The sequence below is a fragment of the Lissotriton helveticus genome, chromosome 6 (assembly GCF_964261635.1).
Source record: "Lissotriton helveticus chromosome 6, aLisHel1.1, whole genome shotgun sequence".
NCBI classification, from domain to species: Eukaryota; Metazoa; Chordata; class Amphibia; order Caudata; family Salamandridae; genus Lissotriton; species Lissotriton helveticus.
The window spans coordinates 252765188-252780943 of NC_136067.1; the positions used below are offsets into that span (position 1 = coordinate 252765188).

A 15756-nucleotide genomic window follows, 5' to 3' on the forward strand; every position below is an offset into this window, starting at 1 on the left:
ATGACATTTTATATTTATATATCGTTATTGGCATTGTCAATAACAATATATAAATATAAAATGTCATTTACAAAACCAATAGCTCCAACTTTCCAAATGCGAAACCTATTGGCAACGCCAGTGCTTGTTTTGTTTGCAATTTTATATAGCGCGAACTCGACCCAAAGGTATTGGAGCGCTTCACATGAGCGCCGGTTACGTTACAGACGGACACTTTCCTTTTTGGTAGGCATGGGGAGATTATGTGATTTGCCCAGAATCACAGGATGTTGAGAGGACACCGAGACTCGAACCTGGTTCTCCCACTCCAAAGCATTAAAGGCACACAATAACTTTTACAAGAAACACATCCCTACTCACTACACACATTACTTCAGCCTACACGATTTTCTGAAGCATTAATACAACTAGAAGTGTAGCGCTGGGCCCTCTGCTTCCCCCATGCGATGGTTTTATTTAAAATAAAACTGTTTTTACTGGTCAAGATATTTTTGAAAGATTGTTTTGCAAAAATAAAAAATATACAATTGCATCCTAAAAACAGAAAAAAACGTGTAGCCGATTGGGAATAAAAAAAATTGGGATAATATTTGTCTTGCCATTGGGAAAATGTGAGTGGCTATATTATAGACCCAAGTGTTGTTAGACCATGAGTGAACATCCTTTAAGTCCGCCTGTAAATCACTCTAGAGTTAACTCTAAGCAGTTATGGCCGGCCAGGAGTTGACCCGTGCACCTGCAGCACTCAGTCTGCACCCCGCCCTCCCAATTGCACCCCGCGTCTAATGGCGGCATTAAACTCTCTCAGCTCCATTTGGACTCCGAGAGATGACAATGCGCCAAAGCAATTCCTGTCTCTCGGAACAGCCCTCACAAAGGAAGGTGGGTAAACAGCATTCCGTCTGGGAGTCGAAGGTCACAACCTCTGACCTCGGATACAAAAGTGGTAGGGACTTCAGACCCATCCGCGGCCTCTGTGCGCTGTGGGCGCGCTTTCCGTGCCCTGCAGGCCTGCGTTGTGGCTGACACTGAGAAATGGCTTCCACATGGCCTACAATTGGTCAATATGACATGGTCCATCCTTCCCACTCCAGGCCCCAAAAAACAAGGGCTGCGTCGTGAGCATTTTTTTTAACACATGGTCGTTAAACAGAAGAACCTAATTTATAGCAGTGATATACTTAGCAGACAGCCATATCCTAAAAAATAATGGCCTCAAAAGACTTTTTTTTCAAAATATCTGACATTTAAATGTATTTTGGAGTAACAGATTCGGTCTGCATTCGTTATCAACGTTGGAAAAACACCTAGAAAGAAAATCAATCAGATAGAGTGAACAAGACAGACATGTTTTTAAAAAACCGGCAGACAAGCAGACCATGGCTGCCTTTGGACGCCTTGCGCAAGATATTTAGGATATTTCCGAAGATAAGGCTTTGACAGCTTCTCACCGACATTACGTCATATTATTCACAGGCACCCAAGTAAAACCCACAGACTATTATTACATGTACATGTTTCTACATGTCTTTGCCATGCGGTAACAAGGGTTCGTGTACTGATTACAAGTTTCCAACTTGCTTCTGCTTTGTCTTTGTTGTTCACTACGTAAATAAATGATCTTTTGCCTGATTGCTGGACGTGTTAAATATGATTTTTTAAATGTATTTATTAGAGTAAACTTTTGAACATGGCCGGGGAAGAGCTTCAGGGGGCAGGTAACCAAGGAATCAAGCAAATATGGGGGTAGGAGAAAGTTTTATAATGCACAGAGATGCAAACTGGGCATAGTAGTTATTGCAATGCAATCTGAAAAGGGGCGTTTTTGAGTCTTTTTGGAAATGTTATTAGAAGATGTCAGGAAATGTTAGAATCAGTATGTAGACCGTGGTCAGGTAAAACAATAATAACGAAGTTTTAAAAAACTCAGCAATGAATAACTTCATTCCAGACATCATGTAACAAAAAACTAAAATCATTAAATTATGCAAACGTAATAAAACAAAGTTTTGCAGTTACCCACATCGAGGAATAACAAATATTAAATCCAAGTGTAAAAACAAGCAATGGCAAAGCCAACAGGTCTGATAATGATTTTACTATGGTGAAGCATGCAAGCCCATTCTTGCACAAATGATGTTGCTTTGCGAGGCTTGGAGGAAAATAAATTGTGTATTATTTGATCCAATCTCATCCTCGCACACAGGCAATCAGATGCCGTGCAGCACAGGCCAGCTGACTGTCACGTGCAGGGCTTTAAGTGGGGCAGGTCTGTTAGAGTCTCAGATACGGAAGAAGTTATAAAACTTTTTTTAAACTGGTCCCTTTCCGACCCTATATTCATGTCTTTAACTTTACAGGCAAAAATATGAATCGATTTCTTAATAATGATGATTAAAGCCCTTAAGGTAAACCATGTCAGCGATGCAGTCCCTGTTTAGATTCCAAATGTTAACACCCATTATAACAAATCAGTCAGCCCGCATGCAATTACAATGCAGTCGTTACACGACTGTTGTAACAACGCAATGCATTACCCCGCAAGTCGCAACAACGACTTGCGGAGGGGGGAGAAGGTGTTGGATTTAAAATCCAACATCTTCCCTACTGTCTGCACAGACTGGAGTTGGAATAGTAAATTATACTATTCCAACATCCAGCGCTCCCCTCCGCAAGTCGTTCTAACGACTTGCAGGGTAATGGTATGCGTTGTTACAACGCAGTCGTTGTAACAACTGCGTTGTAATTGCATGCGAAGTGAAGGCATACGGAATAAGGAGGCATATTCGTTTACTTCATCTTGCATTACATATGATATTTGCTTTTAAAAATTCGTTTTCTTGTAGGTTTTTTTCATGAAACATATGACTATTGTATAGCACATACTGTGATTTGAGTCGCCTATTTGTGTGTGGGTGAATTGAGATTTTGGGTGCGTGTTCAAGAGGAGGCACCACTGCAGCTCTGGAGTTGAGACTGAAGGCAGTTTGAAACTCTCCCAATGCCTGTCAGTGAGTCATAAAGTAGTACCGACAGTAGACTGCATTCTCATCCAGTCCTTGACCTCTCAGCAGAGCACACAGAATGATGGTCATATATGTGCCAACTGTAATTACCATTTTAAGTGAAATTGTGTGAAGGAGGTACATAGTTGGCGAAATACTAACAGCGCCAAGGAAAAGAAAATGCTGTATTTACAGGGAAAGAGAGACAGGGATGGTGATGGTGTGGTGATACAAGTAAGTACTCATAGAGTGAAAAGATAGTGATGACAATTACTTGCCCTGTGTAACTGTCTACTTAAAATGCAAATCCCCACTTAATGTGCATGATCTTGCCTCGAACACAAACACCCAGTTCTCCCTGTCATTCGAAGTGTAAAGTGCTTCTTTGCTTCTGTGTATGTTCCAGCTATGGTAATACAAATATGCAGGTACTTTCTTACTTTATGTTGCAGCTGCCAAGTGCTCACTTTCTGCCGGTAAGGTTTGAAAATGTGACAGAATTAACCGTGGAAAACATATCACTAGATGATTTTGGGATTTTGTAAAGGTGTCAATAAATGTCCAAAAATCGTGTTGTGTGGATTTTGTGGAAGAAGCACATAGATTAGGAGCATGTATAGAGTATGCTGATAGACACATAGAAGGAACCACCACTAAGACAGCCATTTCCACAAAGAGCAACCACAACCAGTATAGATGCACCCAAGCACACCGTCTAACAAACATACAGGCACCCATACACAGACCAATATTAATACATAACCTTGCACGAAAGGAGCACTGGATGAGCACTGGGCCATGTGTCACAGAGAAGCACTGTATGACGCCACTCCAAGGGATACCGCACAAGAGTGCACTGCTTGATGTGCCTCGAGGGAGCACTGGGTGATGTGTCACAGAGAAGCACTGCGGGATGGCACACCAGAAGATACCGCTCAAGAGAAATCTGGGTGATGTACCCTGTGGGACCACTGGGTGATGTGTCTCAGGGAAGCACTGTGTGATGGCACACCAAGGGAGCACTAGTGATGCAGCTCAAGAGGGCACTGATTGAAGTGCCTTGTGGGAGCACTGGGAGATGTGCCTCAGGGAAGCACCAGGTCATGTGCCCAGAGAAGCACTGTGTGCTAGCATACCAAGGGAGCACTAGTGATACCGCTCAAGAAAGCACGGCTTGATGTGCTTCGAGGGAGCACTGGGTGACGTGCCTTAGCAGAACAAAGGCTGGTGTGCATCATGAGCACAGCGTGATGGCACACCAAAGGAGCACTACTGATGCAGCGCAAGAAAGGACCCCTTGATGTGCCTTGTGGGAGCACTGGGTCGTGTGCTCAGTGAAGCAATGTGTGATGGCACACCAAGGGAGCACTAGTGATACCGCTCAAGAGAGCACTGATTGAAGTGCCCTGTGGGAGCACTGGGAGATGTGCCTCAGGGAAGCACTGTGTGCTTGCAGCTTTCGTTAGAGAAGCTGCGATTGGCTGAGTTGGGATGGTCTCTTCCAAAGCCCTTAGTGCAGCCTCCCATGCACGTTGGCGCTTTGGGACACGGGCCCTTTGGAGGGACTGAGGATCAGTCTGCACCAGTGGACCAAGGCATGGCCTGGTTGCCCAGATTGGCTCGCTGATGAGTGTGGAGGGTGCCCAAGGAGCGAACAGTCTGGGGTGAGCAGGCCTCCCGCATGGAGATGGGCTCTGCTATCTTGCTTAAACAGCGCTTTGAAAGACAAATATTGGGATTTTCGCGTAAGAGCGTTACATTCAGAGTTGGGCATGGAGCGAGCCAGGTACAGGCCAACCATGAGCTCACAGAAGTTGCTTCTTGCCGGGGTAGGGGAGGGACTAGGTAACTCGATGTCTAGCTAACTCTGTTAAACATAGGGAAACAATATAAAATCATGTACATTTTTGAGTTGTGTTTTGAATGAGAAAAGTTTGAATGTGAAATAAATACGGGCTGGGATTTTACAAATATTAACCAAAATCCCAATGGTGAGGACTCACAGGATGTTTAGAAGGGTATTGTTTACCGACAAGCGGGAGGAAGGGGGTGGTGCCTGTATATTAGTTGATTGGGTGCAGAAGGGACTCGACGTGTCCATCCCATATAAATGCCCACACTATTAATTTGTGACTCCACAACAGCAATAGCAACCTGCATATAAAATGGAGGTACTAATAGTCTATTTTTCCTGTAACTACAATCTGTGACCACATTGTTAGACTACTGTCAGAAGTAATACTCAAGTTGGGTTACCTGTTTAAGGTAGTGAACACTTGCGTGCGGATCGGGTGAGCAGTCCGAAAATGTAGTGCAGCTTGTACCACCCAATGTGTTTTAGGGCTGATATGCAACTCTGTGAAGGTTTCCATATAGTATGGCATAGCACGTTATGTTATGTGTTGTGTGCTGACAGGGGCATCCTATACTACAGGTGTAAGTTTGACCTCCGAAGACCCCAAAACCAACTGCAGTGCTTTGTTGGCCAGAGAGAGTCAAAAAGGGAACCAGGACCTAAGGAAGATGTGACACTTGCACCCTTGAGACCTGCATCAAGAATCCATGGCCTGCTAGGGCATCCTGAGCCTCTCTGGCTTTTTCTGAATGCTAGGTAGGGAGAATGGAGGGCAGAGGGAGACAAGGTGTGGCAGATCTCCACTATGGCCTATGCCTGCACCAGAATCAACCAAGACAGATATCAAGGTTTCTATTTTGTATCCAAGAGGTGAATTTTCCTAAGCTCCCACTGTCTCAAGAGCATCGACAAAGTGTACATTGTGTTGTTTGTTTGCTTACATCACTTGAAACTGCAAAAGTATTTTTGCATATTGGTGCTAATTAAGTAATTTATCAACTCTACTAGTGCCCATATTATTGCCATGTCTAAACCACCAGCTATTGAGTATCAGAGAGTGTGCTGTCTGCTGCAAGACATACTGTAAGCTTACAGTGGGCTTAGAACCTGCTCGTGGCCTACCGTTGGTTCTCTTCATTGTCACTCTCATTTGCTTGCTTCTTGTTTGTTAGAGTGTATGTTTCTCTTTCTCTTCTTCTGTCTGTCCCTCCCTTGGAGCATGAACGCATTACTATGTCCTTCCACTGCTCGCTTCAGGTACTACTATTTTTTCTTTTTGTTTAAGCACTCCATGAGAGTCCACATGTTTTGTAGCAGTCTCCCTATGGTGCGTCTCTTCCCCTCTCTACACTCCGCTCTCTCATGTGTTTTCCTCCTCACCACCATCTATGATGCTTTCTCCCTTGCGTGCTCCCTGCCTACATTGCTTTCTCCCCATGTGTTTCTACCTGCTCCATGTTCCCCTCTCTCTTGCTCGCTTGCTTTTCTCCCCAGCCTTTATGCGCCACGTTGCTCTCCCTGTCACACATTTTCTCCCCAATGCTGTTCTTTTTGCTTTCCCCCACCCTGCTTTTGCTCCCCCATATTATTTCAGACCCACTGTCCCCTTTGTGTTGCTTTTGTGCCCCCCACACACGTGTTGCTACACTATTCCTTTTGACCTATGTTGCTTCCCCCACTGTGTTGCTTCCCACACCCACTTTCCAAAACCAAAAAGCTTTAGTGTATTTTCTTCCGAGTTGGATTTGCAAATAAAAAGAAGAAAAACGTGGCTGCATCATTTGGTAGATGCATGCAAGGGTGGTGTTTGTGCCGACAAAATGATGCAATCGCTTATTTGCCCTTTTATAGCCATGCTGCATAGTATCAGGGATCTTGTGCAGCATGGATAAAATGTATTGGCAAGACTAAAATGTCCCAAAGGTGTGATCTACTGGCTTTGCCAATGCTTGCTCGTTTGAGCTGTTGTCCTGCTCTCATCTCCTCCAGACCACTAAAGTTCTTCACCAATGTCCCAAGATTTTGTATTCTTATTTTATGGGTCAACGCATCCGGAGCCATGACTCCATTCTTTTTTTAGGGACTAGATTCCTAGGGTTTGTATCTTTAGTGAATTGAAACATTTACATTAGAAGTTTCCTATCTCTATAGGCGGCAAATATCTCCATTTGGTTTTTTTGGGGCAAGATAACTTATTACAACGAACAGGAATAGTGCACCCAAGATCAAATTAAACACAAGAAAGGCACGAGCCATGCAACCCAAAGTTCTGTACCACCTTTCAACCTGTTTGTGATACTCTTCCTTTCCGTCATCCTTCCCCTGTCCTCAAATAGTCAGTCAATATGTATTATGCTATGAGTTGTGAGAGATTGTATCTGAATTGTCACATGTACTGTACCTGCTCCGTCCCTCACTGTCAGTGTATCCCCACTTTACCAGCACACTATTAAATAGAGGGTGTTACACAATGTCTAGCCTCATCCTAATGCGAGTCCGGTACCTACAAACATGAAACAACCTAGGCTGTGTTCAACAAATAATCCTATTTATCTGTTCTTTGGGCCTGAACAGTCCACAAATATTTTCAGTGTATTTTGTCTGGTTTACTGGCAATTGTTCCAATACACAGCAATGTTTTTCAATGTTATTTCCTTTAAACAGTGCATCTAAGATGGCCGACAGATTACAAACAGGAACTACTTGGGTGACATGTGTGTAAAACATACTTACTGGGCCTGCATTTGTACCACACAACAAGGTATTTGCTGGTTCCGGGGCACGGGTCTGCACCAAACAGTCGGCTATTGACAAGAAGCTGGCAGTTCCTTCGGTCCTGGCACTCGTCCAACATTTTCTACAAAGGCAGGTGCACAGAGAAGAAAACAGAGGCCCTTTAGTATGTAGAGCATGAGCCCCCGGGGGACAATCTGTCTTTAGTCCAGGTTTAACAGGGGTCTGGACTTCAGAAATGTCAAGTTCAGTAAAAATACACACCGGCTAACTTTTTCAGACTCTTAAGAGACAATGCATCTAAAAATACCTACATTTAGGGCACAGATATTCTGCAATGTCAAGTCAAAATGTGTGGCCCAATTTGTGAAATTGTTCAGCCTATAAACAATTTGAGGCCAGATGAATAATAGACTTGATCTTAGGATAACTTATGTGGCCTACTGATCACTGTGAGCTCAATTGGGGACACAAAGTGTAGCAGCTAGTTAAGATTTCAGTAAATAGATAAGCAGAATGAATGTGGCTCGTAACAGTAATCATTAAGCATGACCTTAACAAATTCAGGCATCGATTCCCTCCTTGTTCTAACGTTTACTACATCTGTCTTTCATGTCTACAATCGAAGCCTCTGCAAGCGAAATCCATTCACCAAAGGAAACAACAAAACATCTCTCTAGTAAAGTCACTGATGTTTGTATTCGGAAAGAATGCATTGCCAGAGCCACTAGGCTGTGCCTTTGTGATCTATTGACTTTGACAATGATTGTTAGCCAGGCTGCAAAGCATCCTGATGATGTACAGAATGGCTAAAGCTAAACAAAAAACATAATACTTTTGCATCATTTTGTAGGCTCATGCACCAACCAATGCACGGCTACAAAATGACACAGCTGTTTCTTTTTTTTGTTTTTAGTTACAGATCGGAATCAGTATCAGTAGGCTCGACCTAAAACGCAGGATGCACAGAACAGAAAGCCACAGGGATTTCTTCCACAGCCAGTCACAGCAAAAAACACTTAATGAGACACCAGTGAGAGATCCATCTTTTTACACAGGGTGTGGAATACACCAAAGAATTATGTGTCTAACTTAAATCTATTTAAACATATACCAAGTACACAAAATGACGATACATGCCTTTTTAAACCAATACATGACAAAAAAACTGCCCATCTTCCACATCAATACATTTAACATATATTGACGTGGCATAAGCAGTTATTGATTTTCTAAAAATGTCAAGTTCACATAGCTTGCTTGAGTCAGACAAATCCAGGCATAAGCTTTCTTCCAGGGGGCATATCAACCCTACATTTCTGAAAGCACTGTGCTGTTTATCTTTCTCCTACACATTCTCAGACTGACAAAAGTATAACACACAATTGGGGTTGACAGACTGAATGATTGAATAAGCTGGACTACACAATCACTGGATTACACACTCACTACCTAAAGGTTTTATATCCATCAGCCTCTCACTCCAGCCTCTTACTGACAGACACACTAAGAATTTTAAGATTGCACCAGATGCCTCAACACAAATGATGTGGTTCCCACTAGGTTCTGAACATGGGAAGAATACAGAAGCAAATCTTTCACAGCGTTTGTCTTACCTCAACACTCCTGAGCCCGCTCCTCATCAAACGGCCACAGCAAGAATCAGGAACTCCATGTGGCCAACTAGGTTGCCTTAATTTTTGGAAAACCACTTCTCACAGGACAGGATATGACCATGACACAAGCCTGGTCCACCACAAGAATGAAAAAAAAGTAATGCAAGCCTAACAACAACGCATGTGGTTAATGGTCAAGAGCAAACCATAATGCCCTACTGCTGCTCTTCAGCAAGCTGTCAACAAGGGATACAAACACGCACTCCTGGTGGCCCAGAAACTGTTTATTGGAAGGACAGCAGAAGGATTACCCTATAACAAAATCAAACTACTCATCACAAATTGAATCGGCAGATGAAATACCTCCTACATCCAGAGCTTGCTGAGCACAAATCACATTCCTAAACTATACTTCTGAGGCATATCCAACACTCCTTTGTGCCATATTCAAACTTCCAATGACTCGTCACGCCTAGCCTCAACATGTGACCCTCCATACACTTCACAGACTTATACCCTCACCCACATCAAGCATCGCCTCTCTTCAAACAGCACATAATATAATGAACAGCACTTGCCAAATCCATGACCAAGGCATTGACCTGTACTCTAATCCAATGACCTATCTGACTCTGAAAGGGCTCTATTTCAGTCTAGGCCGCAGTCTCACTTTCCTAACAAATTGAATGCAAGTGAAGGGCAGTGTGTATTGTGCACAAAATCAAGCCATTGGCAACCCCTTCTCAGAAGGACCAGTCCAGACATCACAAACAAGTACAAGAAAATATCCAAATACTTTTCATTGCCAAAGTAATTACCATATGCTCTCCCCAGCTCACTCCATTGCTTCTGTGTCTTGCATGGCCGTGAGGCTCCATAAGTACTCAATATTATGGGTTCCGCTCCACCTCTCAGAACCATCTTTTCTTAAACACAACTAAAGACTATCCTTGGGCCCTTCAGTGCTCTTTCGGCTCTCTCCACATCAGAGCTTAAAGTGATCACCTCTCTCCGTGTTATTATGGACACAATGTCCAGTCCTAGGATTGTGGGTGGCAGCCAAACCCATCCGCAAAGGTGGTCCATTGATGTATTTAGACCCCACCCACTGCCCCCAACTAATAACAATGATGTGTCAGTGAGACTTTCAGGACGAGAAACACTGTCGATGATAACATGGAATATGGGACACAGCCAAGTAGAGCTTGGCATTGACCCTGATGCTGTTTAATACTTCCTATAAGGTGTAAGAGGCCTAGGCTGAGAGGGAAAACACACAGGACAGGAAATCAACAATAACCAGAAGCACCTCAGTGCACCCCTTGATCAAACAGGCTAGTCTCCCACTCCCACCAAATTCACCTCCCCTGTTGAAAGCTGAATGACAGACACGGTGCAGGTCCTAACTGGCATCAGAAAGCAACACAAAATGGTTGTTTCCTTCTTGGTTGAGAGAGATAAAGTACTAGGTACCAAGCTTCTATATTAGAAGGGATGCCCACCTTGCAAACACTTCAGTATTCTTTTCTACTGCCCCTTATTGATAGTCACATAGATACACTATTGTTTCAGTGGTGACATTAAATCCACCCATTCCTAGGGTCCTGACTTTAGCCAACAATTTGATCTCCCTGAAGCTTGACTGTCTGAAGGATGAATCAATAAACTGCAATTCATTCAAAACAATAGAGCACAGATGAAAACAGACTTTGCTGTCGTTCCCCACACCTCTATTTAACAGCATCCAGCCACAATGTTTTCCCCAAACCTCATTACGCTACTTTGCAATGTTGTTTTGCAATGCTTTGTATTAATGTCTGCAAAATTCTTGCTAAATGCACAGTCTCAAAGCATATTTTTGCACCATGAGATCATTAACAGTCTCATAAATAAGCATCATCAAAGTCAATGGGCCTGGCTTTAAAGTACCAACACATACAACCACAGGCATTCACAAATGCTCCTTGTATTTCCTTGTATGCTCCTTGTATTTCTTGCTTGACCAAATGGAATTTAGCACATTAAAGTCAGACCTACATACTTGTCCAATGTAGGGGGAATTTACAAAAAAAGATTGTTTCCTGTACAGAATGCACATAGGAGATCAAGAATGTGATATACAATTTGATCGTTCAGTGTACCTTTCAGATTTAAATAGTTCAATATGCATCCGCCAGGATTTGAACCTGTGATCATAAGGTCGTAAACAGGACCCTGCAGTGGATGCATTAGTCCTAAGTCCACTAAGCCACCACACTCGGCATACGACGTATATCTGAGGTCAGTAGTTTTATCTGATTAAATGTAGCTTAACTTGCATTGTGTTTACAAACTTGAACCCCACAGAAAACAAAATTGCCAGAGGGAAACCCCCAAGGAATCCAAGTTCCATTCCAGTGTTGCTTGCGTATGCAATCAGATTGTTATGCCCTCCCCCGGGAAATATGAACCATTAGCAAAGGAGTGCCTGTTTCATAAGAGACAATATTCTGTCTGTGCAGGTGGAGACAGCTCACACATTTACGTTTTTGTTTTCAGAGTCTTGGCTTTTCAACAAAAGTGTCAAATGGATAACTTGGAGTAGATTAGCACCTCCGAGTTATTAGAGCCAACCGCACTTCCCACCTCGCTTTTCTTTTCAGTAACCCAGGTAGTCAGGCCTTCCTGCCACACAAAAGGCTCTTACAAGCCGAACATTGCTGTGTGTTGACTCACTTGTTGAATCAAGTGATAGCGTCTATTGTGCGACAGGAAGAGCCAGACACCTGAAATACTTCTGTGAGAGGCAATATTTTTATCAGCCTTTCAGGTGTGTAAGGTTGAAGGGCATCTGAAAAACCAATCTTAATCATCTCGAGAACAATGCCCAAGTTTGTCTTTTAAAGAACAGGCTGTTATACTTCCTATGCCTGCGGTAAACTTTATTCTTGTTTTAACAACTTTGCTTCCATTCCACAAAGGAGACAGTTTGTCTGCTCAAAACTGTATTGGGAAAGACATATTTTAGGATAATATATTTACTGGAGAAGATTTATATAAGCCATCAGGGTGCCAGAGTTTTGCAGAAGTGGATGAACAGAGAACCCTGGAGCCAAGAAAGCTTAGCATAGAGTGGTGGCTGGTACTTCCAGCTTCTATTTCAGTGCCTCTGTAAATGACGTCACTACTACGGATCTCATTGGTCACAGAAGCAGCGAGAGAAAATGGAAATAACGTTTCCAGACTTGGTCCTTCCATGACCACTCAGCAGCAAATAGGAGTCTGATGAGTGACCTGTGATAGGACACGGAGTCAAACCTCTGATGTCATCAGTAGTGAGAGGTTATGTGTTGTCACTTCCGCTACCGTTGGCATGAAGACAACATAACAGCATGAAAAGAAACAAGAATACACTGTTAGTTCCATTCATGGTCTAAGTAGTTTTCGATTCACTAAAACGTGCTGTACAAATAGCATCTTAATACATGGGATGCGATCTAGCAACTAAACTGCCAGCGTTGGAATCTGGACACCTAGTCCTAATCCTGGCTCTAGCACTGCAGTCTGTGTGATTCTGGGCATTCACTAAATATCTCTATGTCCAAATGTGTAAATATGTCTGACAAGCAATGCAATTGTGAAATGCAAATGTGCAAATCCCCAATGGACATAGAGAACTCTGGTACTGCACAGATAGAACTGCACTACATGAATACTAAAAAAAATACAGCAAAAGAAAAGAGGAAAGGGTGACAGGAGGTGAGAATAACAGTGGATGCTAGGAAGTTGTGTGTTGGATCTGAGGTGTGTTGACAGCGTCGAAGAGTGGAGTGATTAAATGAGGACAAACATCTGTGTACGTGTGTGTTAACATGAGAGAATTGCATCTTTGTGCGGGCACAGGGCCGCAAAGCTTGTATTCAGTCCTAATTCTAATTTACGCCTGGGATAAGTAATAAAGCACGCCTGCATACTCTACATATGATTCACAAAGAGGCAGGTATGTGCATTGTATTCATGCATAGTGCACACAACTCACGATCTTTTGTGTGATAGACGTACGTTTTAAGGTTGTGGGGAATGTGGGATTTAAAAGTACAGTCCTGCCAAGTGTCACGCATTAGGCGTGACTCCCTAACGCATTTCAGTGTGGTGTTCCGCATCACCGCACTGAAATGCATTGCCACGCATTTTGCCCACTGAGACTGCACTCTGCTGATAGCACCAAAACTCGCTACAGTAACGCCAGGGTGCCAGCGCGCGCGCTGACGCCTCTGACACGATGTGCGCAGGCTGCTACTCGTTCTCTGCAGACTTGCCAGCAGGACTCGGGAGACAGTGATTGACATGATTGTGCTTGCTCTCGGTGAGACTGAGAGTGCTCACTGTGCAACAATGCTTGCTACAATGTTACAATGTCTGCGAGGGCAGGCCAAGCTGTGCTGCTCTGCCTGCATTAATTCCCGCTTGCAATGCTGACCTCAGTGAGTCACTTACTCACCTGCTGCCCAATTACTGAGACCCCGGGCGGGGCCTGCCCTGAGAGTTGTGCGTTAATGGCTGTGGCGCCCGTTATCATGACCCCAGGAAGCTCAACAGGAAGTGAGGTCGGCCTCTCAGAAGCGGCGGAGACTCCACCGACTGGAGTTAGCACTGCTGGTGTCGATGTCCCGTCGCCTACGGCCGTCCCAATCAGACTGTGACCGAGTGAGAGCTAAGGCCCTGCGCGTAAATTACCCGGCCGGCGTTGGACCACCGGCGCGGCCGGGAGGGCAGGCACTGGCATCATCGATTCGACGTGAGAGTGAGTCTCGCATTCATCATGGCAGCGCTGTGTGCGGGTAGACACACAGTTGCATGCAATGCTGTATGGCCGCTGACGGACCCCCAGTACCGCGGCTCAGGGCTCACTGCTGCGGCCGCAGACCCGTCACCCCTGGTGCATGGCTCACAGACAGGGCATTGCCTGCCACAGCCAGTGGAGTGCCAGCTGCAGCTACAGTCACTGGACTCGACGGATAGTAGTACAGTCTGGTTGAAGTCACACAGAAACAGTAGGAACTACTACCGTAATTCTCTGGTCACTGTGTGAGGCAGTCTGCTGCCACTGAGACTGTAGTGTGTTGTTACGGCCTAAGTGTCATGTTGTTTAATCTCACGGTTACGCAGTCCTTTACAGTACAGACAGGTTAGAGGAGGGAGCACTAGTGTCAGCGCCCTTCCATTTCTGGTGCTCTGCAGTAGTTTCAAGAACTTCATGAAGTTTCTTGTTGCTCAACTGGCTGTACTTTCTAATATTTAGAAGTTTCCCTCATCTTCTTTGCATGATTTTTGTTTGCAAGAAACTGTCACTCATAGTCGCTGATATGTCACTCATAATTTCACAGTAATTATGAAAATGTCACACTTGGCAATCTGAAAACTTGGCAGCTATGAAAGTAGACTGTTGGAGCAGCAGCCAAGGACATGCAACACAAAACATGCAAGCACCTGTAAAGTGGTGACGTTTAGGACACTGGGGACGCATTCCTGTAGAGTTGGTAGAATGTGGGGGAAATGTGTTCTCTGGTGGAGTGAGGCTAAAAAGAATGATGAAGAAGAAGAATAGTACCAACAGTCAATGTATAAAATCTTATGCATTTGTGTAGGAGAGTAGGGTCTGCAATCCTATGATCACACAGATTTTTGCTTTTTGCTGCACTGGTTTACGACTTTCCCTGGCTGTAGGCCTGCTAATCAGACCCACAGCCTAGCTGTTCTCTCTATCCAAATTGTACTCAGGTACTGAATTGGCCCTGGGCCCTCTCCAAGTCCCTGTACTCAGGGCTGAGGTGCACCCAGAAGTCTCCCAGGGGCTGAAGCATGTATTGTGCCACCCCTGGATTGACTAACTAAAACTGACACAACTGGCTGCACGACAGCTGGGGCAAGGTGGTGTACTCACCCTTTGCTTTAGATATAGTATACCTATATCTAACCCTAAAATGGACACACAGATCTCCTATCAGTCACTCCTATGGCAGGCCTTAACAATCCTGAAGGCAGAGTGCTTGGAATCGTGTGAGATGGTGCTCTGGCATGAGCTGAGCCTGTCTGCGGCTTTCGGGATCTATCCCTTAGCCGTTTCCATGATATCGCATACCATATACTCTTAAGTGCATTATAATCCTCGCGGTTATGTGCCAACTCTGGTATCGCTTTATCAAAACATGTCGAGTAAGGTGTCATACGAATTGGAATACTAACCCCTCGCCAATTCTGGCGACGGGGTTAGCATTCCACCCTTCTAGAGGGACACGACATGCATGTAACCTATAACCCGGTTAAAAGTCAGACAGAGCCTTAGCATCCACAAAATGGATGCTGCCACCGAGACACAAGTCTGCCCTCCTGCTGCTGGGAGTCCTCCCAGAGCAGGAGATAAGGACAAAGGGTTTCCTGCCAGGGGCGGTGCCAGCACCGTCCCAGACAGGGTTTTGTGTATTGTAGGTAGGCAGGGCTTTAGAGGAAGGTGACTGCACGTGGCACCCCGGTGCTCACTGTGCATAGGCTGGCTGGAACCAGTTCC

At 44.4% G+C, this 15756-nt stretch overlaps 1 protein-coding gene across 1 annotated transcript in view; it reads right to left on the minus strand.

Annotated features, from left to right (window-relative positions):
- The window catches only part of LOC144762482 (protein eva-1 homolog C-like), an 811149-nt gene that overhangs the window by 532022 nt on the left and 263371 nt on the right, over positions 1–15756 (minus strand). The window contains exon 3 of the mRNA XM_078647696.1: positions 7594–7717. Within this exon, the coding sequence (XP_078503822.1) occupies positions 7594–7717 (124 nt within the window). The remainder of the gene's footprint in view (positions 1–7593; positions 7718–15756) is intronic.